Source organism: Drosophila santomea, chromosome X, assembly GCF_016746245.2.
Source record: "Drosophila santomea strain STO CAGO 1482 chromosome X, Prin_Dsan_1.1, whole genome shotgun sequence".
In the NCBI taxonomy this organism is placed as follows: Eukaryota; Metazoa; Arthropoda; class Insecta; order Diptera; family Drosophilidae; genus Drosophila; species Drosophila santomea.
Window position 1 is genome coordinate 10,340,937 of NC_053021.2, and position 22,496 is coordinate 10,363,432.

General features: G+C 48.0%; 3 protein-coding genes across 6 annotated transcripts; 2 read left to right on the top strand and 1 right to left on the bottom strand.

The window, feature by feature from the left end:
* The first annotated feature begins 78 nt into the window (after nt 1-78).
* LOC120457111 (zinc finger protein hangover) lies at nt 79-15,434 on the top strand. 4 transcript variants are annotated; one of them, XM_039644321.2, is made up of 8 exons: nt 79-881; nt 6,462-6,791; nt 7,986-8,129; nt 8,293-10,084; nt 10,609-11,573; nt 11,642-12,262; nt 12,518-13,862; nt 13,946-15,434. In XM_039644321.2, exons 1-8 carry the CDS (start codon nt 555-557, stop codon nt 14,074-14,076), a joined length of 5,655 nt encoding a protein of 1,884 aa, XP_039500255.1. In that variant the 5' UTR covers nt 79-554; the 3' UTR covers nt 14,077-15,434. The 4 variants fall into 4 exon arrangements, with proteins under 4 accessions (XP_039500255.1, XP_039500257.1, XP_039500253.1 ...); XM_039644323.2 differs by having other exon boundaries at nt 8,293-10,072; XM_039644319.2 differs by having other exon boundaries at nt 12,518-15,434.
* Nucleotides 15,435-15,839: 405 nt separating this feature from the next.
* LOC120457112 (cell cycle control protein 50A) lies at nt 15,840-18,300 on the bottom strand. Its single transcript, XM_039644324.1, has 6 exons — nt 18,140-18,300; nt 17,651-17,919; nt 17,204-17,399; nt 16,814-17,149; nt 16,584-16,749; nt 15,840-16,282 (listed from the first exon to the last, which is right to left on the bottom strand). The coding sequence occupies exons 1-6, from the start codon at nt 18,198-18,200 to the stop codon at nt 16,237-16,239; spliced, it is 1,074 nt and encodes a 357-aa protein (XP_039500258.1). The 5' UTR covers nt 18,201-18,300; the 3' UTR covers nt 15,840-16,236.
* A 258-nt stretch (nt 18,301-18,558) lies between these two features.
* LOC120455611 (protein DDI1 homolog 2) lies at nt 18,559-22,156 on the top strand. The gene is made up of 4 exons (XM_039641991.2): nt 18,559-19,148; nt 20,609-21,092; nt 21,153-21,438; nt 21,497-22,156. Exons 1-4 carry the CDS (start codon nt 18,911-18,913, stop codon nt 21,875-21,877), a joined length of 1,389 nt encoding a protein of 462 aa, XP_039497925.1. The 5' UTR covers nt 18,559-18,910; the 3' UTR covers nt 21,878-22,156.
* The last annotated feature ends 340 nt before the right edge of the window (nt 22,157-22,496 follow it).

Here is a 22,496-nt window from a genome sequence, read left to right on the forward strand (position 1 = left end):
TGCGTGCGCCACAAACGACAGCGATAGTATCGCCAGACATCGGCAGGCGTGCTCATCTCCAGTCAAAAGCGACTTTTATCGCCAGAAACCGTTTTACCGTTTTGCAGCCCGGCGGAGCACGTCGCAGATACGCAACCGCAATCCGCAGTCCAGTGTAGCGTTCATTTTTTTTCCAGTGCGACTCCTCCACTCGTTCCAAACAAAAGCGAAGCGGAAAAGGAGGCGAAGATAAGGGAAAGCCGAAAGCTAAACTCCAAATCCCGAATCAGCGCACAGGATCATTGGAGGCAACAAAATAAGTAAAAAGAACCAGTGCGAACAATGTGCGAAAAGTGGGTGACGCGAGCGGCGTGGTCGATTCCGTCGGAGAGCGGATAATATAGCAGTATAGTTGTATATTGTAGTAGTGGATGGTGTGGAACGATTGCGAACGGACGCAGACCGAAACAAAAGTGAAAACGTGCAAAAAACAAAACCCAAAAACAAATTCAACCGAGAAGTAGAAGCAAGCGGCAAAGAAGAGAGCGAGAGGCGACGAATACAAAAGCGACAAAATGTGCGACGCTGCGGCGGCAACAGCAACAACAACATCATCAGCAGCAGCAGCAGCAGTAGTCGCAACAACAACATCAACGGTAACAGTGGAGGCCATAGCGACACAGCCTGGAACGACGACGGTAGCCACTGCGTCAGCGGGAACCACATCCCCTGAAGCAGCCATTCCAACAACAACATCGGCCAGAAACAGCGAATGGTCGGCGCGACAAAACTGCTGTCGCCTGTGCATCGCCCCACAAACCGAATGCATCTCGATCATCAATAGCTATGCGGCGGACAAGGAGCCACTGTCCACCAAGATCCACAACTGCGTCGGCATCAAGGTGAGTATGGGTATGGGTAGGGGTATAGGTGTGGGTATGGCTATGGCAATGGCTTGTGGGCACGGGCACGGGTAACGGGTGCGGGTATATACATAATCCGGCTGTCGCCATCGCCATCGCCATTGCTGCCGTCGGTGTCGTCATCCCGGGTCTCCGAATCCGATTCCGAGTCCGAGTCCGGCGCTCTCACTGAATGCTCTCTTGGGTGCTCTGGCACTCCCGGTGCTCTGGTGGTTGGACACCATTAACAGTTATACACACAGATCCCAAATGGCCAGTGGAAGGATGAGGCGGTGGCCACACCCGTTCGCTGGACAGAATGGAAAAGTGAGGTTACGGATGATGCCGAGTAGCCATTGGGCATTGGGGCATTCGGCCCCGGGGTTCAAGACCCATCGATGTGGGATTGTGCCAGCACCAAAGATGATGGCCACATCCAAAAACGAAAGACCAAGCAAACAGAAAATAAAGCGAACGAACCGAAAACCAGCCATACTCCGCCTCCTCCACCTCCTCTGCTTTGGTATGGGTGTGTGGCTAGCCGCATGGTCCGCTTTTTGGGTTTCCAATGTTTCCACTGCCAAGTCACGATGCAGTGGGAATGGAAGAGAATGGGTATGGGTATAGGAGGAAGAGGAGGAGGAGGAGTAGATGTGGAGCTCCATTCTGCCTGAAATCCAATCACGACCACAATCTTTAGCTCATAATCAAACTTGAACTCTACACTTTTGCTACTCCTCCTCAATCCATTCCATTCCATTCCTTCCATTGCCTTCCCGCTTTGAGGTTAGAACTGATCCTGCTTCCTTTCCAAAAATCTACAGCCTGCTCCGCTTGCTCCTCTTCTTCCTCCTGCGGTTCATCCGTTTCCTCCTTCTCCTATTCATCCTCCTCATCCTCCACTTCTCGATTGCCTCTTCCCAGCGGGCGAGAGCAGCTGCGAATGGCCAGCACAAAGCATAGAGCCCGATGAGCGCGCCGTCGTCGCCGCCGCCGCCGCCGTTGTTGCCTTGGTATTTGTGTGCCTGGCTGCGTTTGTGTCCCCTGGCTGTTTGTGTGTTGGTGTGTACGTGTGTGCGGCGGACACACAGAGATTCAGAGATTCCAGGCCAGAAAACCGAAAAACCAAAAACCCAAAAACCCAGGCCAATTACATATAATTTTGCGCTGTGCTGCCTGCTGCGTACCTTTTTCAAGGAATTTTGCTTGGAGGGCAGCAGTTGCTCTCTGCTCCGCCGCCGCTCTCTCTTTGCGCGCGCGCATCCTTGCGAGGAAATGGAAGTGGCGGAGACGGAACAGGCGGAACAGGAGGAGGACTTGGACTGCGGCTTCGCTAGCTTCGTTTATTGATTCTTTATACGGGCTCTTGCATGCTTGCTTTTCCTGTTTTTCCGCTGGGTTCCCCCGGCATTCCATTTAGTATGTGTATCCCCAATATTCCATATCCGCTTGGTCTGCTTGGTGCCCTCAATGGATGGTTGGATGGATGGATGGGTCCAATGGTGCTCGGTTCTCCGCGATTCTCTGTTCTTTTCCCTGGGCTTCGATTCGATTTCATGGCAATTGCTCTTCACACAAACACGGGAACATGGCCACATGGACACACGCACACCATGGCACGCCAGTTGGCTCCGACAGAGGTGGTGTATATGTACATATATAAGTTGGCGTCATCGTCGTCATCGTCGCTAGCTCGACTGCTTCTCTTGCTGTTGCTCTTGGCTCTTCCTCTTCCACTGGCACTGGCACTGGCTCTGGCTGTGCTGGCTCTTGCTCTTGCTCCGTTCTCGTTATCTGGAGGCGGACCACATGCTCGCCATGGCATACACACGCACACAGCACCACAGGCACACGAAACAAAGACACTGGCAAAAGAGACCGGGAAACGGGAATGGGTATATGGGTATGGGAATGGGAATGGGTAGGCATGGACTTGGGTATGGGCTCGGGCTTGGGCATGGGCTTGGGCTTGGGCTTGGGCTTCGGCATGGGTATGGGCATGGGCATATGGGCACGGTTATGGAGAAAGAGCAGGGGTTGGCGGTAAGCGGACAACGGTCAGCGGCGGAGACCCAAAACCGGGCACACAATTTCGTCGAGTGGTTTCACCTTGGGCACACCAGATTACCTGGCGGGATGTTGATATATTTCTGCTTTATGCCTTCTTCTGCTTCTGCTTCTTTAACTGGCTGGATGAGCTCCTCCTGCGGCCCGCATCGAATTTCCAACAACAAAAGCAACAACAAACAGAAGCAGCGGGCAGGCAGTTGAGCGGCGTCTCCATTTTGTGGCTCTTGGTCCCCAGGTGGACCAACTTTCTCCCCTTGGCCAAAAAATGCGACGACGACGACGACGGCGACGATGAAGATGAAGCGACGTGACGAGATGACAAGCCGATAAAAGAGGGATTCCGAGGGGTGCGGAGGGCTTGGGGATTGGATTGGATTGAATTGGAGAGGAAGCCAACAAGGGCACACAGCGAAGCAGTCGAGGCATCCGCACATTTCCTTCCATTCCCTCATCCAAGATGGCGGGTAAGGGCGGACTGGTTGGAATAGGTAGCCGGGAATCCGTGAATCAAGGATACACACTTGACGGATACACAAATGTCCAAGGATGTGGCCCTGCTTACCCAGAAAAGGAAAAATGGCTTGCGATGAAGCGGTGATCCAAGATGAAATTAAGCGACATTATAAAATTAGGAGCTAAAAACGTTGTGCTTAAGGGAAGTAGTTAGGAGAGATAATATACAAATTATGAAAACATTTAACGGAAGTGCAAAGATTGTTGAAATACCATTAGGGTTTCTTTGAGAACATGTACACATTTAAAGAATGTAATTAAATGTTTTATATTATATTTTTTCATAAATCATACGTCACTATAAAGAAATCTTTCGTCTCCAAAATGGTAAACTTTGAAACGCTTTGAATTTGGGGATATATGTGTGGTATTTAATTCCTAGAATCCATTGCTATTTGCTCTTCCCCCTCGTCCCCCTTGCAACTACGCCGAAGGTTCAAGTCCGTCGTCTTTATCGATAACTCATTCGCATTGATCTCCGCAAGAACGATAACAGCTGTTCGGAAGCCCTAGGGTGGACCCTGTTGCACTTGCGTTCTTATTTGTATTTTGTTTTGCGTCTTGCGTTTGCCTTTGCCTGCGACGAAATTCAATATGCCCGAAATGAACCCTGATTCCGAATCCGACTCCTCATCGTCCTGCTCCTGCGTTCTTGTTGTTGCTATGTTGCTGCCCTCAAGATCTCCGGTCTGCTAAATATGAGGGTTACTTTTTGGTTATTTCTACGTCTTGTTGTGCGTGGAACGGACAGGACAGGATGCTCTCTTTCTCTTGCCCACAGGCACACATACACTCCAGTGTATACATATATAGATATAAACAGCATGGGTTTGGAACGAATAAGGACACAAAAAGGAGAAGAACTTGTTCCACGACGAAGGAGCTAAGGAGGCGGGGAATGGAATGGCATGGCTTGGATGGATGGTCCATGCTCCGTGGCTGGTGATTATTGCACCTGGTGGCCAGCAGAAAACGAAGGCGGCAGCTGGTGGAATCGCATCTGCAGCTGCCACAAGTCTTTCTGCATTATATATGTACATACATACATACGTACACCATGACCACTATGTATTTATATGTACATACTATGTATATGTACATATGTAACTCCTGCCCTTTTGTGACTTTCTAAAATCTCACCTTATTGCGTAGCATATCGCCACAATGTGGATAAACTCAAACCCAAATAGGTTTCCAATGTTGTCTCATTAAAGTGCAGTCCGCGGAACATGGGAATCCTTGCATCCTGTATCCAATTGCATTGGGAAACATGGCGGCAATAAAGGAAACGCTGGTTTGGGCGAGGTGAATGAACAACATATTATCGAAACGGAATGGAGTTGGAGTGCAGCTTGAAACGGAGATGGAGCAGCTCACTCGAAATCCCCTGCTGGTAGTGTGGGATAATTGTACATAAGGATGCAGTAGATATTTACTACTATAATACATATACATGCATACATATGTATGTATGTAGGCCCAAAATTGGAGGCGGGTGCCAGTGTATTGTGTGTGTGTGTGAGCATGTGACTGTGTTTAAAGGACCCTCTGGGCTTTAATATCCTGAGGTTTCAATTACACTGGCACAACAATACGAGCAGCAACAACAACAGGCATTCGATTATTAAATTAAACACACCAACACAAACAAACGCATGTCCACACATAGCTGGAGTCGAAAAGACAAATGCAAAACAAAACATTTCCATCGTTTGTTTTGATCACTTTCATTCGCCTTTCCGATAGCTAATTCTTGTTGTATTGCTGTCGATATTTAAGTGAGGAAAGTGGAAAGGGGGAACATAGGTGATAATTAGGCGTTTTTCAAGCCAGGTATTTCAAGCTACTGATCGGATTAAGTTTAATAAAGTAAACAGATTTTATTCGACGTAATTATTGGTCAATTAAATTAGTTACTAATATATAAATATTTAGTTTTGAAAATAAACTTATACATTCAAAATTTGTAACTTATTTTGCTATTAGAACTTCTTTTTAAGTATTTCGATATGATTTAAAAAAAAATTATCAAATATGTGCGTGGCACTGCTTTAAACGAGAGATTAAAATAGCTAAACCTTTATACATTTTTTATATTACATATGAAATATGATATTTTGGCATACCGTCTTGTCATCACTGAGAAACTGCAACTGCTGCTTCGATAAGCGATTACGATAAAAGACGCCTAACCGCGGACTTAGATAATTGAGATTTAATAGATTTTGCGGAGGGGGCGACCAAGATGTTTTCAGCCTGGTTTCCCGGCGAAATCGACCCATGTGCTGTGTGTGCTTTGCGACAGGACGGGCGTACATAGTTATGTATGTATATAAGGGCGGACATGGACTTACATACATACATAGGCTTGCAATTCAAGCGATACACACAGTCGTACACGCACACAAACAAACATGCGCACACACTGTTATCAGCCAGCAGGACATTTGATATGATTTGCGCAGTGTTCTGTGTTCTGTGTGTTTGTATTGGTGGATGTGGTGAGGGGTGGGCGGTGATGAGGTGGGTGGCGGACTGAGGGGGTTGTGGGATGCTGTCGCAGTATTGCATATAATTATAAGCAGGTCATTGACATTAATAGGATAGTTGGTAGCCGGGGACTGCTGCCACTGCCACCTGCCTGCATTCTCCGCATCGCTGGACACACACAGAAATCTCCTCTGTTGTCTCCCTTCCCCCAAAAGTCCGAAGGAAATGACCATAAACCGAAAGTGTGGGTTATCTATACTTTAAATAACGCACTTTGCATCTTATAAAGGTTATTGTCTTGTAAACTTGTATACAACTGAGCTTTATTTGCCTTGTGAGTTATACTGGTAATATCTACAAGCTCACTTTATGTACATTGAATTGCAAATTGTTATGTTATTGATTTGTTATTATAGGTTGTGTGTTTACTGCTGTTACCTTACATTTCTTTATTCGAAAGCAAACCATTTAATTAACGATCCACAATTTTTTGAAAACTATTTTCAGGTTACACCGCAGGATCGGCTGTCGCAGCAAATTTGCCACGCCTGCATCAGTTACCTGAACTCATGGCAGAGCTTCAAGAACCGGTGCTTCAGCTCGCAGGCGAAGCAGCGCCAGTGGCTGGATGCCAACAAGAGCAAGCTCCTCAACTACCTGGACCTGAACAGCGCCGAGAATGGGGGAGGAGGCTCCTTCGATCAGCAGCTGCATCAACAACAGCAATCGGAGAATGAGCTCGAAGCGGAGAAGGCGACGCCAACGGCCGCATCGACCGCGGCCAACATTTTGGACGGCATACACTCGCTGAAGAAACGCAAATCCCTAACAGTCTATGTGAGTCCTAAACCGCAGCAGATGCCACAGCATCAATTGCAGCAGTTGCAGCTGCAGCCACCGGCCCGAATGACCGCGACGATCAGCAGCGCACAGCAATCGCTGCAGACCCTTCTCTTGCAGGTACCAGCATCGGCGGCGTCGGCGGCTAGCTGCTCATCCACATCCACGTCCACCACATCCGCATCCCAGCAGCGGGAACAGCAGCAGCATCAGCAGCGCCAGCAATCTCACCAATATCGCAGATACCATCATCATCATCATCATCAGCAGCAGCAACATCAGCAGCGCGGCAAGCAAATGTTGCCACATCATCAGCAGCATCAGCAACAGCAGCACAGACGACAGCGACAATTTCGCCCACAGCGTCCAGCTCCAGTTCCGGTGGTCAATCCGGCTCCAACATTGCGCAAATTTAAACCAAAGCTGTATTTGCCATTGGACATAACAGTTCCTCCGCTGCCACCGCTGCCAACGATACCAACTTTGCCCCCAGTGGCCCCTGGATCCATTGCTCCGCCTTCTGTTGCTGCTGCTGAACCGCTGCCAGGGATTTCGGGTGTGGCTGGAATGGAGAGCCTGTCGCTGTCGCTGCCGCTTGATTTCAGCCAGAGCTGCAGCAGCAGTGGTCACGTCCAACATCAGCAGGCTGGTGGTCTGGCCACGTCGACGACTACGTCCAATCCGCCGGTCAGCGTCGTTTCCGCCACGCCTTCTGCATCTGTATCTGCTTCTGCTTCTGCTTCCGCATCCGTGTCAACGGCTCCGCTGCTAATGCCGGTGACGCTCCAGAGCGCCGCCCAGCAGCTGCGCTTTTTCAGACGCTACTCCTATAATGTAATTGTATCGTGCATTCGAAGCGTGAACGAATCCCCTGACCCAATCCTGTACAGCGCTCTTCTACCTGTTATCCCGAATGCGAAATTATGCAAAATCATCAATGTCCGTCTGGATTTAGTCTTGCTTTTGCCGGTTTTTTTTGGAATGCATCAATTTATAATACCAACTCGGCCATAGCTCTCTGGCTAACGGGTATCAATGGACGTACTGCAGCGTCCATGATCGATGTTATTAATTTATCTCACTATGCCATTTACGAACTTGCAAATGTTGTATATTCGATATAAACTAATTTCCGTTTCGTTCGGCACTGTTTGCTCTTTCATTTTTGGTTGAATGTTGGATTCCCTGCAGCCACTGCCTGCGATTCCAATCAAAGATGAGCCAATTGACACGGATGACGACTACCAGATGAAGTCCATAGACGAATCCGATGACATGGTCGATCCCACAATGTTCCTAGAGCGCTCCGAGCACGAGGGCGATGTCCCGCTGACGGTGAGTCACCAACTATACTATTCGACTATTAAATGTATTTAGGTATCTTTATTATCCATATTACTGATTAAATCATTTTAATTAAACAAAATGGAAGACTTACATAAAGCAAGATTTCCCTGTCAGGCTGACTATAATTTATATTTCATTTGTACACCCGCAGGCCTCGGACTACGACTACACTGCACAGCATGGCGTGAATGCCTCGTCGGTGGCTGCCGCGCTGCCGCCGAATGCGGTGGCCAATGTGGCAGCCGCCGGGGACTCCAAGGTGGCCAGCTGCAGGGCATGTAGCTTGCAGTTCTCCACCCGGGCCAACGCCCGTCGCCACGAAAGGAATCTGCACCCAAACCTGTTCCAGTTGTCCACAGACTCTCCCCACAACACACCCATCACGAAGCCAACGCCCGCCCTGGCTGCCGCCTTGGAAATCCAACGGGCAGCGGCAGCGGCGGCCACCGCGGAGGCAAATCGGGCAGCGGGCGCTGCTGGCGGGAATATCTCCACGCAAAAGTACCGCCAGGTGGTGATGAACGCGTTTATTAAGTGCGAGGGCGGCGGCTACGACTACGATAATCCCGAACAGTACCGACCACTGCTCACCCGCGACAAAGTGGAGTTCATTGAGCAGAACGACGAGTTCCTTGAGCAATACCAGACGATGACCTGCCGATGTTGCAACAAGTACTTCAGCACGTACAAGAACTTCATGGCGCACGTGCGCAAGAAGTATCCGCAGCTGCCGCGCAACCTTTGCTTCAATTGCCTCAAGATGAACGACTCCAAAGCGCTGTTCATCTCGCATCTGAAGAAGCGAAATTGCATAAATCTCTTTAGAGTGTTGAATGCGCTGCGTGGTAAAACAACGACAGTGATGGTGCCCACTGCCGAGGATATGACAGACGATGGAGCAACAGGAGTTGTTGCGATTGCCGATGCCGGAGCTGGAGCGGTGGCCATGAATAGTCCCACAGTGACAGCGAGCGGTGAAGTTGTTACACCCGGCGGTGGCTCCGAGCGCCCAGAGAAACTGCGCGCCAAGGAACTTCTGGTCAACAAGCTGTACGAGTGCAAGCTCTGTCCCAAGGGATTCCGCACCAAGCACGAGTTCCGAACGCATGTTTACGACAAGCACGCGGATGTCCAGCGCAAGGATAACAACTCGATACAGTGCAGCTTCTGTGGGCTGGATTTTGCTGATCCCGTGGACAGACGGCGGCACTACAACAACATGGACTGCATTGTCCGGCTGCGCTGCATGACGTGCGATGCCAAGCTGGAAACGCACCAGCGATTCCTCGATCACGTCTATCAGGATCATTTGGGCGGCGTGGGTGGTGGGGCGGTCAGCGACAATGCCTCCACCACTGGCAGCGGCATGGCCAGAAGCAACAGCATGGAACATTCGCCGGGCAAGAGGAGCCTGCTCGGCGCCTTAGGTATTGGTGTTGGTTCCTCGGCGGAGGAGTCGCGAAGCAGCAGTGCGGCTCCGCCACTGACCTCCACACCAAAGCCGGCGGGGGGTACTCAGGTGGGTGGCGGTGGATCCACCAGCGCCTCTGCCGCCGCAGCCGCTCAGAACTCAGCGAATCGGGATGCATCCGCACCCAAATCCCAGTACTTCTCCCGTATGCCGCAGGTATGCCCCATTTGCGGCCAGCAGTACAACAACTACAACAATGTGCTGCGCCACATGGAATCAAAGCATCCGAACAAACTGCCAGAGACATACAAGTGCGTGCGATGCGGACTGGGTTATCCACGGATCTCCTACCTACGCGAGCATATGATCAATGTGCACGGCGTGGACAAGAACCGACACTCTGGCGGCTTCGAATACATTGTGAACGCGGATGCCGTGAAGTTGGCGGACGGAAGCACGCCGAACGTCTACACGGGTCGCTACGACTACGTGATGAAGGACCTGATGTCGATAACAAATGGTGGGACACTCGGTAATTAGGCTTAGATTGTAGACGTCCCCCCGCTGTGCCTGTTTCACGTTGCCTCTGTCTCTACCACCGTTTCATCTCTATAAATGAAACTTAGCAAATTAAATTCACGACTAAACAGTTAGGTCACAGATATACGGCCTCTTAAGATAGGTTTTGATTAAAAGTATCTCAACATTCGAGTCAAGCAGATGTAGTCCTTCTGAAGTTGATGTGATCTTAAAGTAAAATGTAATATATTTTCATCGATTGGTCTTAAATGTTACCATTTTTCCAACCACATATGTTGTCATGTTAGCAATTCTATTTGTTGTTCCCCCCGAGCTCTCATCTAAATTTTTGGTGAATGGTAAAGCACCTCGTTCAACTTAAATGAGATAAAAGCTCTACCCACATTGCAAATTCATATATCAAAGGCTTCAACATGCTGGTATGTCTCGCGTTGCCTATAGCTTAATTTTTGTTCTTATTTGCGAGTAAGATAATACTAGAAGTGCCACATTAACGCGCTCTACCGTCAATTCCAGATGATGAAGAGGAGGAGCCTGGCAGCGTGGCCAAAAAGATGCGCCTGGATGACAGCAGCAACAACAGCAGCCTGGTGGGCGTGGCTAGCCAGCAGAAGGAGTGCCCCATCTGCAATGCGGTGTTCAGCAACAACATTGGCCTGTCCAATCATATGCGTTCCCACTATACGGCATCGAATGCAGTCAATGCAGCTTTGGCGGCTGCCAATCGGATGACACCCAAATCGCTAACGATTACCGCAACACCAGCAGCGGATTCGGATCTGGGATTTGGAGGAACAATATCAGAGTCGGCTCCAGCAACACCTGCTGCCAATGTGCCACCGGCAATGGCCAACCAAACGCCCCAGGAGCAGGCAGTTTTTCGACGTAGCCTTGATCAGGCAGCCGATCGCCGCTTTCGGCGAATGCGGTGCCGCATCTGCCAGCGTCGTTTCAGTTCGAAGAAGTCCTATCGCTACCACATGCTCACCGATCATCAGGTGCAGAATGTGCAGTTCATCAAATGCAAGCTGTGCAACGCTGAGTTTGCCTACGAGAAGGGCCTGAAGGTGCATCTGTTCAAGGTGCACGGAAGGGCCATCAAGGATGAAATGATTATCAAGCAGTTCGAATGTGAGGTTTGCTCGATCGTCTATAGTTCAGAGACGGAGCTACAGCAGCACAAACGCAGCGTTCACAAGCTTACTTCCACATCGGCGTCCACGTCCTCTAAGATTGACGATGACTCTCTTATGGACGAGGTCAAGCCTACAGCAGCGGATCTAGCTGATCTCTCCACCCTCGCGGCCGGTGCATCCACTGCATCTGCTCCACTGTACTGGTATCAGTGCAAGTACTGTCCATCAAACTTTAACACCAACAAGAAGCTGGCCATCCACATCAACTCGCACGACGAGTTTGACTCGAACGATTATTCCTGCAAAGATTGCGGAAACGTCTACAGCGGACGCAAGAGTCTATGGGTAAGTCTGGCTGGGATTAACCAGTTTATTCGGTTCAATACAACAACTATATTGATATTCGTCCACAGGTTCATCGCTATAAGAAGCATCCGCAAGTGCCCAACCCAGCTGAGTGCTCGCTGTGCCGCAAGGTCTTCTTCGACCGCCAGATGCATGACAACCACACGCCCACCTGCAACCGCAAGCCGATCACCTCGACAGGTGCCCACCAGCAGCAGGATGCACAGCTGCAGCAACAGCAGGCGCTCCAGCCGGCCAGAAGAACAGTTTTCCGGCATAAGACCGGCGATGACGATGACGAGGATGATGACGATGAGCACCAGCAACTGGAGGAGAGGGGAAACAGCGATGGCAATGGCACAACTGCCGGAGTGGCGTCGGGCAGTACTGTAACTGCGGGCACGTCACTAAAGATTCGCATTCCGGAGGTGGCGTGCACCATTTGCGGTGCTCGTTTCACCGACCAGGAGCACTTTAGCAAGCACATCCAGAAGCACGAGCAAGAGCTGTACGTGGACAATCCACTGGCGGCGATGTTCGACGATGGGCCGGCGGATGCCGGTCAGTTCCAGGTGGAACGACAAAATGAGAACGGGGAATACGCGTGCGATTTGTGCGCCAAGACGTTCCCCCAGGTGATCGCACTCAAGGTGCATCGCAAGTGGCATTTCAGAGGTGATAGCAAGCAGGTGAGCGTTTTTGGGCTTGTGCAGCGAGGAGGACAAGCGACGGACGATGGCGAGGATCGTCGTCTGTCGCGCCACCAACAACTTTTGATGTGCTGATGATGATGATGATGCCTCCGCACCAGTCGCAAAAAACAGATATCAACATCTCGTCATTGCCAATTGAATTTGTACTAATCTTTATTTTCTCTTTTTTCTTCCCCACCAACCCAATTCCCGCTGTATCCTGCTATTCCCCGGGCATATTAATCCTTGCAGAACCCCATCGACGGCGAAGCGACACAGTTGACCAACAACAATCACACAACCAACAACAACAACAACTCGATGCTGCACCTCCGCGAGCTGCATGCGGTGGGCCTGATGCCCAACCAGCAGCAGCAGAGCCTCAACAACTCGTGCAACAGCAGCATGAACCACAACAACAGCAGCAGCAACCGCAGCAAATCAATGAAGCGGAAACGTGAGCTGAAATGCGAATACTGCGCCTCCACCTTCATCAGCAATAACAATCTGCGTCGCCACATGTACGAGCTACACAAACACGAGGTAAGCAATCTGCCCGAGCCGCCGGTGATTGTGGTGGACGATCACCTCACCTGCCGTCGCTGTCAGTTAACGTTCGACACAAAGGAGCTGTGGATCGAGCACAAGCTGGCCGATGCTAAGGTGGTGCGACCCTTCTGCCCCTTCCAGTGGGGCTGCGATCTGTGCGGCGAGTATCTGTCGCGCAAGGAGAAGCTGATGAACCACATTAATAACCATTTAAAGGAGGAGGTCATAGTGCCAGTGGCCACTAAGGCGGCCATGGAGAGAACAGCGGCCATGGAAGCAGCGGCAGCAGATGCAAACACATCGGCGCCACTATCAACATTAGGCGAAGGAGCAGAATCTGAAGATAATTTTGTAGAGAAAGGTGAGGCTGCAGGAGCAACAACATCAGAAAAGATGTCGAATCCCGATGAGGAAGATAGCGATGATTTGGACGAGGATAGCTCCGGCGATGAGGATGAGAGTTCAGGCACCGGAGATGATGACGATGACGACACGGACGATGAGGATGGCGAGGGTGAAGACGAGGACGAGGAGGGAGATGGTGGCGAAGGCGAGGACGAAGAGGGTGTGCAGCCTCCCGCTCAACTTTTGACACAGAAGCAACACAAAGCGAGTCTTAACCAGGACGACGATGATCTTGTCGAGGAGGTCATCAGCTCCGAAGACGATGAGGATGATGATGGAGAAGTGGAAAGCGACGATGACGACGATGATGATGACGATGAGGAGGACGATGTGGAGGAGCCGGAGCCAGTGGCATTGCCGGTGCGACCGCTAATGAATGGCAAATCAAAGATGCCGCCGCTGATAGTGGCCAGTTCGGAGGATGAGGACGATGGTGTGATGCCCATAGAGGACATCATCGAAGAGGAGTTCGATGAGGATGCCGATCCAGATCCCGATCCGGAGGATGCCATTGAGGAGGTAGACGACGATGATTTAGATGAGGGGGATGTGGAGGACGAGCCGAATGTGGTGTCGACGGCCTCCTTTTCGGAGAGCGAGTCCACCACAACGACCACGTCCAATTCGCATTCGCATTCAACGGGTGAGCGGCGTAAGAAGGCCGACGATCAGTTGAATGATCCCGGCTTTACCTGTGATCTATGTCAACTTTGTTTCGATTCTCAGGAGCTTCTCCAGAGCCACATCAAAAGTCATATCCTCAATGGGCCAAAGCTCTCAACAGCGCCAGCAGCAGCGGCAACAACAGCAAGCAGCACGGCAACCGCATTAGTAACGGCAGCCAAGACGAAGCCTGACTCCAAGTCAGCGGTGCTGGCCAACAATAACAATAGCAAGACAAGCAGTAAGACTGTTGCTGCCACGGCGGCAGCTGCAGCAACTGCGACAAATTGAGTGATCATACTACCGCCACTCCCACTACCACACCTCATCATCTCAATCCAAAATCACTTGAAATGTACAAAGCCAATCCACTCAGACACCGCCATCATCATCTCATCATAATCATTTGAACAATGAATACATCAGCAACCACATAAACATCAGCAACGCATTCCATCAACAAATCAGCCACGTTTATGTATAGCACGAGATGCGTGTGTGTGCGTGTGTGTTATATAAACCTTTTTTTCTTGCTTCTAGTCTTAAGAACCTAACTAACATATATGTACATCATATATAAGACTTTTTTTTTTAAATGTTAACCTAGTATGTACCGCGCACACACCCACACACAAAGCAAAATATGGGATTTATATACACATCCCCTTAGTGCTAAGTTTCGCTATTAAATTATATATATATATATACATACATTGATATAGTAGGCTTAAGCATAAAGAAAACTACGTCTTAATATGTTATACAACAATTAACAAGCAAAAAGTTTACGACGCACCAAAGCAAGCGACAGAAAACGCAAGGGAAACCGCTCAGTTAGAGTTAGTAAAAAACCATCAGGATTTTCAAGTATTTCACACAACACCATGACACTCCCAACCACACAAACACAACGCGGCAGTTGTTGAGACGTTTTTTTTTCAGATTTAAGCCTTGGTCTTCCAAAAATGTTGAATTCAATTTAAAACTTTCATGAGGTCCTTCGAGGACCTATAACACTTTTATTTCCTTACCAGTAATTTTTTATAGAAGTCTGAATACTGAAATTCTATGACAGGGCCACAATGACTAGCCTTCTTACCAAAATGAAGAAAATGTAACTAGTTTTTTTTTCTCCGATACGTATTTTTAATCCATTGAGAGAGTTTTGTTTTGTTTCACATTTTTTACCACGTTTATTCGAGCAGAAAATAAGTTCTTGGTTGGAAGTATTGGAAATGTATTCACCGTCTACGCATTCGAAATCAAGTTGATGTGCACGGAAGACCAAGGTCAATAGTGGATCCATACTTAGAACCGTATTTACATAGATTGAGATTCATTCATATGGCTTATATAAAGATTCAGCATAATATGTACATTACTTATATTTCACACCATACACCCACACGCATGCGCACACAACTTTAACATTTATAGACAGGACTAATAATGGCGGCATTATAAGTAAAACTAGCTTAAGCAAACTTCTAAACTGTAACTGGAAATGTAGTCTAAAACGTACAAAATAAATTAAAACAAATGCAGAATCATATAAGCAAACTTTTGTCCCTCACGCGTTGAAGAATCGAAAAGAAAGTAATAAAAGAAATGTAAACCTAAAATATATATAGGAATTGAAAAGTATTTCTTCTTTGGTGGGGTTTGCAGATTCCGATACCACACTTTTGAAGGTCTTATCTGAAATCAAGCAGGAAATACTTAAATAGCGCTGATAACCACGTGATTACGAGTTCAACTCGTTCATACTGTCATTCAATTGTATTCGTTTAACATGAATACGGTGGTACCTTTGCCAAGAACATCACAAATATCTTAACGACTATTTAGAAAAATGTAAACAGAATCCTAAACTTAAATATTACAGTCCCATATAAGCAAGGAATCTGGAATAATTTGAAGTTGGCCCCATTTACTTGCCAATAAAACAAGGGAGCTATGCCATTAACAATGTTTATTTGCGCGTATAAACGTAGTAAAAGGCAATACAGATTAGGTCAGGCACAAAGTATTACTTTGCAGTTTGTAAAGCAATGGTGGAAGTTCGTGTGGATGTTGCGAAGGGCGCCACTTTTGCTGGGTGTGATGTGCGGAATAAGTTATACAAAAAATCACAATTTGGGTGCACACATATAGAGTCAAAGACGAACAGAATCAACAAAAGGCACTTGGCCAGCACATCGCATGGCCAAGAACACACAGTTAAACATAAAGAATAGAGCAGTCGAGAACACGGTGCCAGTTGGTTAATAGAAACTATTTTATGCTGATAGGGCTTAAACAGATGGATCTACTAAAGCTAAGTGAAGCAGCCCGGAATACTGACGGTGCTCGGTCTAGGAGTACTGCGTGTGCGGATTCACGTTGATCATCTCCATGTTGCTGCGGGGAAAACAGAAATAAAACCATGATTAGTTCAAGAGCCCTTCGAAGGTGTCAATCATTTTGGTCAGTGCCCGATAAGGTATAAAGCTACTATCAAACGCTACTTAATTGTCAATACTTATCGCGCACCGAGCAAAGCTAATTTGGCCATGAGAAACGATTCGGCTTCAATGGGATATGAAATACTCGACTCTTAGCTGACCTAATGGACTATAATGCTGCGGGAGTAGGAATAAGGGCAGGATGGATGACGGTACAATGAGGATGAATTAATTTATGATGTGCGAGAGCCACTCACCTGCGACTGCATCGCATATGGATAAACAGCAAGGCCAGGCCCAGGGTGATGCATATTGCGCCGACCACAATGTACGCAATGCCCAGGAACGGATTCTTGCCACCGAGCACGGATGTGGTGGAAAGGATCATTCGCTTAGTGCCGTCAAACGACACCACCGGGTATTCTGAAAGGCAAAGCGAAAACACATTAGACCCAGCATTCGGGATATGCTAGCCATTGGTACTTACGATACGTAATGTTAAGCGTATAATTGCCAGCCTTGAGGCCGCTGGCATAGTTGGTGTTCGTCTGGTTAAGCCGGCGATAAAGCTTCCGGAAGCTGGGCAGAGCGGCTGTGCGCATCCACACGATCAGATCCTCGTTCTGGAAGCCGTTGTTTTCCGGATTCTCTGGGTCTAGGTCGGCCAGACCCTTCTTCCAGAATATTGGCTGTGAGAATCCCTTAAGGGAGACGTTCAGGTTACCCTCTGGGTTGCGGAACTTGACGCGCTTGTCGGATGGCCAGGCTATGCCCGTCTTCAGCAGGTTAATCTCGGAGCCACCCTGCAACAGGGTCAACGTGTCTGGAAGGGATTAAGGTTAGTTGCCGTGCAATTGAGGTAGTTTGTGTACCGCACCATTGAACAGCGAGTTGGCAATGGCACCGCACGGCGCGATGGGCTTTCCAGAATCGGGATCATAGGCGAAGGGGGCACAGTCTGTGCTGGGCGTTTGCGACAGGTGACCCAGCAGCTGCTCGTCGTCCCGTGATTTCACATAGCGCCGATGGTTCTGATAGTAGTTGGTAAGTCCGTAGTACATGTATACGACACCCTTTAAAAAAAAAGTAAACGAAATACCTCAATGAAATTCACTCTTTAGTTTGTTAACATTTTAAGTATTTAAAAATCCAAATCCACTAGTATTTACTATCAAAAATGATCAATATTCCGTTCAAACCAATCTGCTTGATAAATACTTTTTAGATTATAAAAGCCACATATAGCTTTTTATGTGAACTACTTAACTCTCTATTGATTACTTAAGCTGGGCATTTACTTATGCTCTGGATCCCTTTAACTCACATTGAAGTCCGAGGGCAGGACGAAGGGCACCTCGCAGTTGCACTGACCGCCGGGGTTGGCCTCCAGATACTCCGCACAGGTGGCATTTCCGCCAGAGGGCCTGCACTTGGTGTAGTCGATGATCAGCTCGTTTGCGGTGTTGCTCAGGTGCAGCAGGACCACGCCGATGGGTATAAAGAGAACTCCGATCACAAAGAAGGTGGGCAGTACGGTGCGGGCGGTTAGGACTGGCTGCCAGGCGGGCAGGCGCTGCTGCTTGAAGGCCGAATCTGTGGGTGAACAGGAGGGGAAAGTGGTAAACGTGAGCGACTAGGCGTGACCTCATGGTTAATGCAGGGCAACCAGGATGGGCCCCGAAAATCGATTTGTGATTGGACATTAGTCATTCTCCTCCTTATCACTTGTTACGCGTGTAAGTGTAGGTGAGTGTGTTTTTGGGGGGTTTGATAGTTTGAAGGGGGGGTGGCTCTCATGAAACTGGGATTTTACCTGAAGGTCGCTTGGACTTCGCCGCTGCACTCTCCTCATTCTCCGCTGGCTGTGTGGACATGGTGGCTTATCTGGTTTCTCACTAGGCACCTCGAAAAGCTCCTTGGTGTCCAAACGCTGCAAGTGACTCCAATTGAATAAAGTAAATACAATAAATTTTCGATGACAGCACATGAGTCATCGATAAGTATCGCTATAGTTTACTGATAGTGGGTGGCAGATATCGAAGAACTTATAATTATTTATTTTTCAAATGTGAAATGTATTCTTTTGGAAACACAATTTCTATAATTAAAAAAAGTGCCTTTCAACGAGTAACTACAGAGTCCAACGTTCATAATGAAGACATTTAACTTATTTTTTAGGAACTAGGGTCTGCTTTGGGTAACATGTCAAACATAGGTAAATCAAAAATCATTAGTCCCTCCAAATTTGTCGTAATACCTTCATAAAGGTAATGCTCTAACCATCCCATTCAGCCATCGATAGGCAAGCCGCGAATAGTATCGATAAGGCGCCGCATGCAACTGCGTGGAGGCGGCGTTTTCGTTGTTGTGTCAAAACAATACGCGAGCAGCAGAATATCAGCACACCACCCAACCAGCCAGCAAAGATAAAGGCGAAAAAGGCTAGGCCAGCAGAGATTGCGATTTACCTTGCCACCCGCCAGTGCAATACACACCCGCGCCCACTCATCCGATCCCCCGAACCCACGCAAACAACAACAACAAAAACGCTAACACACACACACACACACAGCACACATCGGCGATGAAAATCACAGTGACGACCAGCGATGACAAGGTCTTCTGCTTGGACGTGGCCCAGGATCTGGAGCTGGAGAATCTCAAGGCTCTCTGCGCGATGGAGATCGGTGCAGAAGTGTCCCAAATAGCGGTCATATTCAACGGGCGGGAGCTTTCCAGCGACAAACAGACGCTGCAACAGTGCGGCGTCGGCGATGGCGACTTCATCATGTTGGAACGACGCAGGAGCGCCAATCGCTCAGGTGAGAGGGAGTTGGAAGTAGACCTGGAACAGCAACGGGAAGGAAGAGGGGAAAGGGGTAGTGGTCGGAGAGGAGTGAATGAGCGAGAGGAGAGCCATTAATCCTTATGTGGGTCACGTCTTGTGAGGGTGGGGGCGGGGACGGATCTTGAGTAGGGGTTTGGGGAGTTTGGGGAGGGTGAAAGGGGTTCATTGGTCAGATAACGTAAATTCAGACAATAAAATTCGAATTTGTATAATGATTATAATAATGATACCTAAACACGTAAATATTTAAAGACTTTAGCAACATTCTATTTGGGACGGGGAAACCCCAGTTACGTAGTACGTAAAGGGGAAAATTTCATGTATGCATTAAAAGCTAACAACACTTTTGCAACGTGAAATTTGAACTCTGCACACTTTTTTTTTTGCAAATGCTTGCGTTTTTTAGTTTCTGTATTTTTATGGAAAAGCACAGACCGAGCACAGCTCATCTTTTTGCGGCGCAATTGGTGTTAAAAATAAACGCCTTGCTTCGTCTGACTTTCTTTTTGCGAATTCCAAAATAACAGCGGCACACAGACACGGGAACACTGGAAGTGGCTTATCTGTTTCCACTGCAGCGCAAGTGGCAGAGGAGCGGGAGGGGAATTCCAATGGAAGAAGAGAAGCAGCAGCTGGTGCGTTGCCTCTGCCTCTGCCACCGCCTCCGCCTCATGGATCCACCCACTTGGGCCGCCCACTGTGGCCCACTGTTTTGTTGACCCCTGAATGCGCATTTGGCCTTGTCAGTTTGTCCATTGAAATGGGATCGTAGCATATATAAATGTTTTGCTATATATTTACATATTCATGGTTTTCTGCACACATGTATCTACATACACACTTTTTTTTTTGCCACTGCAGACAGGTGTGGGCGGTGAACAATTTTTGATTTCATTTACCATTGCGCACAGCGCTTTGGACTCCATGATTCGCATAACAGCAATCACATTTTTGAGTATAAATCCAAATTTCAGTATAAATGAACCCGACTATATATCATCTATTTATAAATATGTATTAACTAGTTAACGCAGCTGCACTTGCATGTTTTTTTTTTGCTTGCCTAATATTTTTAATTCGATGTTGGATTGTAGATCAATTAAGATCAATCAAAATCGGATGACGGTGACTTAACCAATCTCCACGACAAACGTTTATACATATCTATACATACTTTTTTTTTATAACAATTAGCAATAATTTATTTCACAATTAAGCCATATTTTTTAGGTATTGCCTGCTCTTTCTTTCTCAAGTTTTCCCCATTTTACACGCTTATGGGGAATTAATTCTTATTTAGTAAGATTTGTTGATATGTATGTACATATACATATGTATATAGTTCATTTCGAAAAAATATGGGCAAAGTAATCCTGGAAACCACCTCAAACGTCGGATCCCTCTAACCAAATTGCTTTCTTTCAATAAATTCAGGTGGCGGAAATCCAGCAATCAGCACGCTGGACTTCAGCAGCATCGCCGTGCCGGGCACGAGTTCCGGCGGCAGTCCACCTTCGAGGAGTGTGCAGCAGCAGGGAGTGCAGCAGGCGCAGTTCAACAACCTCACAGACATCCCCATGACCGATGAGTTCAATGTGAACTTCGACGACGACCCAGAGACAGTGCGACAGATGTTCCTGTCCAGTCCCGAGACGCTCTCGCTCCTCCGGCAGTACAATCCCAGTCTGGCGGAGGCCATCGATTCCGGCGACAGGGAAACCTTCGCCCGGCTGCTCCGCGAGCATATTACGGAGCGGAAGAGGAGGAACGAGCACCGCATGCGCATGCTAAATGCCGATCCGTTTGATGAGGAGACGCAACGTTTGATTGCCGAGGAGATCAAGCAGAAAAATATCCAGGATAACATGGCGGCAGCCATTGAATACAATCCGGAGATCTTCGGTACGGTTACAATGCTGTAAGTTATTGAACAAATTATTCATATTTTGGGAATGAGTCACTTTTTGTGCATCATTAGGTATATTAACTGCAAAGTCAATGGAATTCCTGTGAAGGCCTTTGTGGACTCTGGCGCCCAGACGACGATCATGAGCAAGGACTGCGCCGAACGGTGCCACGTCAACCGGTTAATTGACACGCGCTGGAATGGTGTGGCCAAGGGTGTTGGCACACAGCCCATTCTGGGTAGAATACACATGGTCCAGTTGCAGATTGAGAACGATCACCTAACGTCCAGCTTTACTGTTCTGGGCCAGCAGCCCATGGACATGTTGCTGGGTCTGGACATGCTAAAGCGACATCAGGTAAAGCAGTCAAGATTAAATCAGGATCAGGTCAATGCTAATTAATTGGTTGTTCCAGTGCCTGATTGACTTGCAGCGAAATTTGTTGATTATCGGCACCACGGGAACAACGACACCCTTTTTGCCGGAAAGTGAGCTGCCGGTCAGCGCCCGACTCACAGGACACTCGGAGGAATCGATGGAACAGGAGGCAATTGCCAATGCAATCGAGCAAAGTAAACGGGAGAGCGGTGGCGGCGGAAGTGGCGCCGGTGGCGGACCCAACACGATTAATCCGCAAGACCGATTCACCGAACAGGACGTTACCGATCTCATGGCCTTGGGCTATCCTCGCAGCGATGTGCTTACCGTGCTGCGGCTGTGTGGCGGTAATAAGCAAGCGGCCAGCTCCGTGCTGCTCCACCGCAACGATGCCGCCTCGGGAGGCGAACTTAGCTGAACGCGGCTAGACCCACAGCTCACACCACCTAAAGCCGAACTCCCCACAGCCAGAAACCGGATTGCAACAGGATGATGAACAGACTGGACCCCACTAACTGGTTGCCGTTCCAACGAAATACTCCGAGCAATACCAAAAAGTACGCAATACCACGCCGCATATAAAGTCAAATAAGAAATAGTAAGGACTACACACAACCACAAAGCAATGAAAACAGAAACGAAAACCTTTCTAATTTAGTGAAATTTTTATAAACTGAAGTCACTTCTTTTATACGAATCGTTTGTTACGATGTACAATATCTAATTATGGTGCTCTCCAGCACCGGATCATTTTTAAAGCAGAGCAGGGTTGGTTTTTTCTAGAGAATATTGAGAGATGGAACAGAAAGCGATATAATCTAAAATTTAAGACAAAAGTAACAAAGTATAATGGATGGAAATCTGGACGGTGATGGAACCAAGCCGCATCAACGAAAATATTAAACAAGTAATTACAAAACAAAAACAAAAATAAGAACGCCTGACTATTAAATAATAATACAATTATACACATATAAAGATTATACACAATTTGAACTAGTATTAAGGGTCTGTCAAGCAAAACTGAATTGGGTTCA

Bases quoted from the DNA above. Each gene is read 5' to 3' on its own strand.
- LOC120457111 (XM_039644319.2), top strand. From the start codon at position 555: ATGTGCGACGCTGCGGCGGCAACAGCAACAACAACATCATCAGCAGCA. The intron at 6,792-7,985 runs GTGAGTCCTAAA...GATTCCCTGCAG, and splicing joins GCAAATCCCTAACAGTCTAT to CCACTGCCTGCGATTCCAAT. The intron at 8,130-8,292 runs GTGAGTCACCAA...GTACACCCGCAG, and splicing joins AGGGCGATGTCCCGCTGACG to GCCTCGGACTACGACTACAC.
- LOC120457112 (XM_039644324.1), bottom strand. From the start codon at position 18,200: ATGTCCACACAGCCAGCGGAGAATGAGGAGAGTGCAGCGGCGAAGTCC. The intron at 17,150-17,203 runs GTGCGGTACACA...AATCCCTTCCAG, and splicing joins TGCCAACTCGCTGTTCAATG to ACACGTTGACCCTGTTGCAG. The intron at 16,283-16,583 runs GTGAGTGGCTCT...TTTTCCCCGCAG, and splicing joins CATATGCGATGCAGTCGCAG to CAACATGGAGATGATCAACG.
- LOC120455611 (XM_039641991.2), top strand. From the start codon at position 18,911: ATGAAAATCACAGTGACGACCAGCGATGACAAGGTCTTCTGCTTGGAC. The intron at 21,093-21,152 runs GTAAGTTATTGA...GTGCATCATTAG, and splicing joins TTCGGTACGGTTACAATGCT to GTATATTAACTGCAAAGTCA. The intron at 21,439-21,496 runs GTAAAGCAGTCA...TGGTTGTTCCAG, and splicing joins ACATGCTAAAGCGACATCAG to TGCCTGATTGACTTGCAGCG.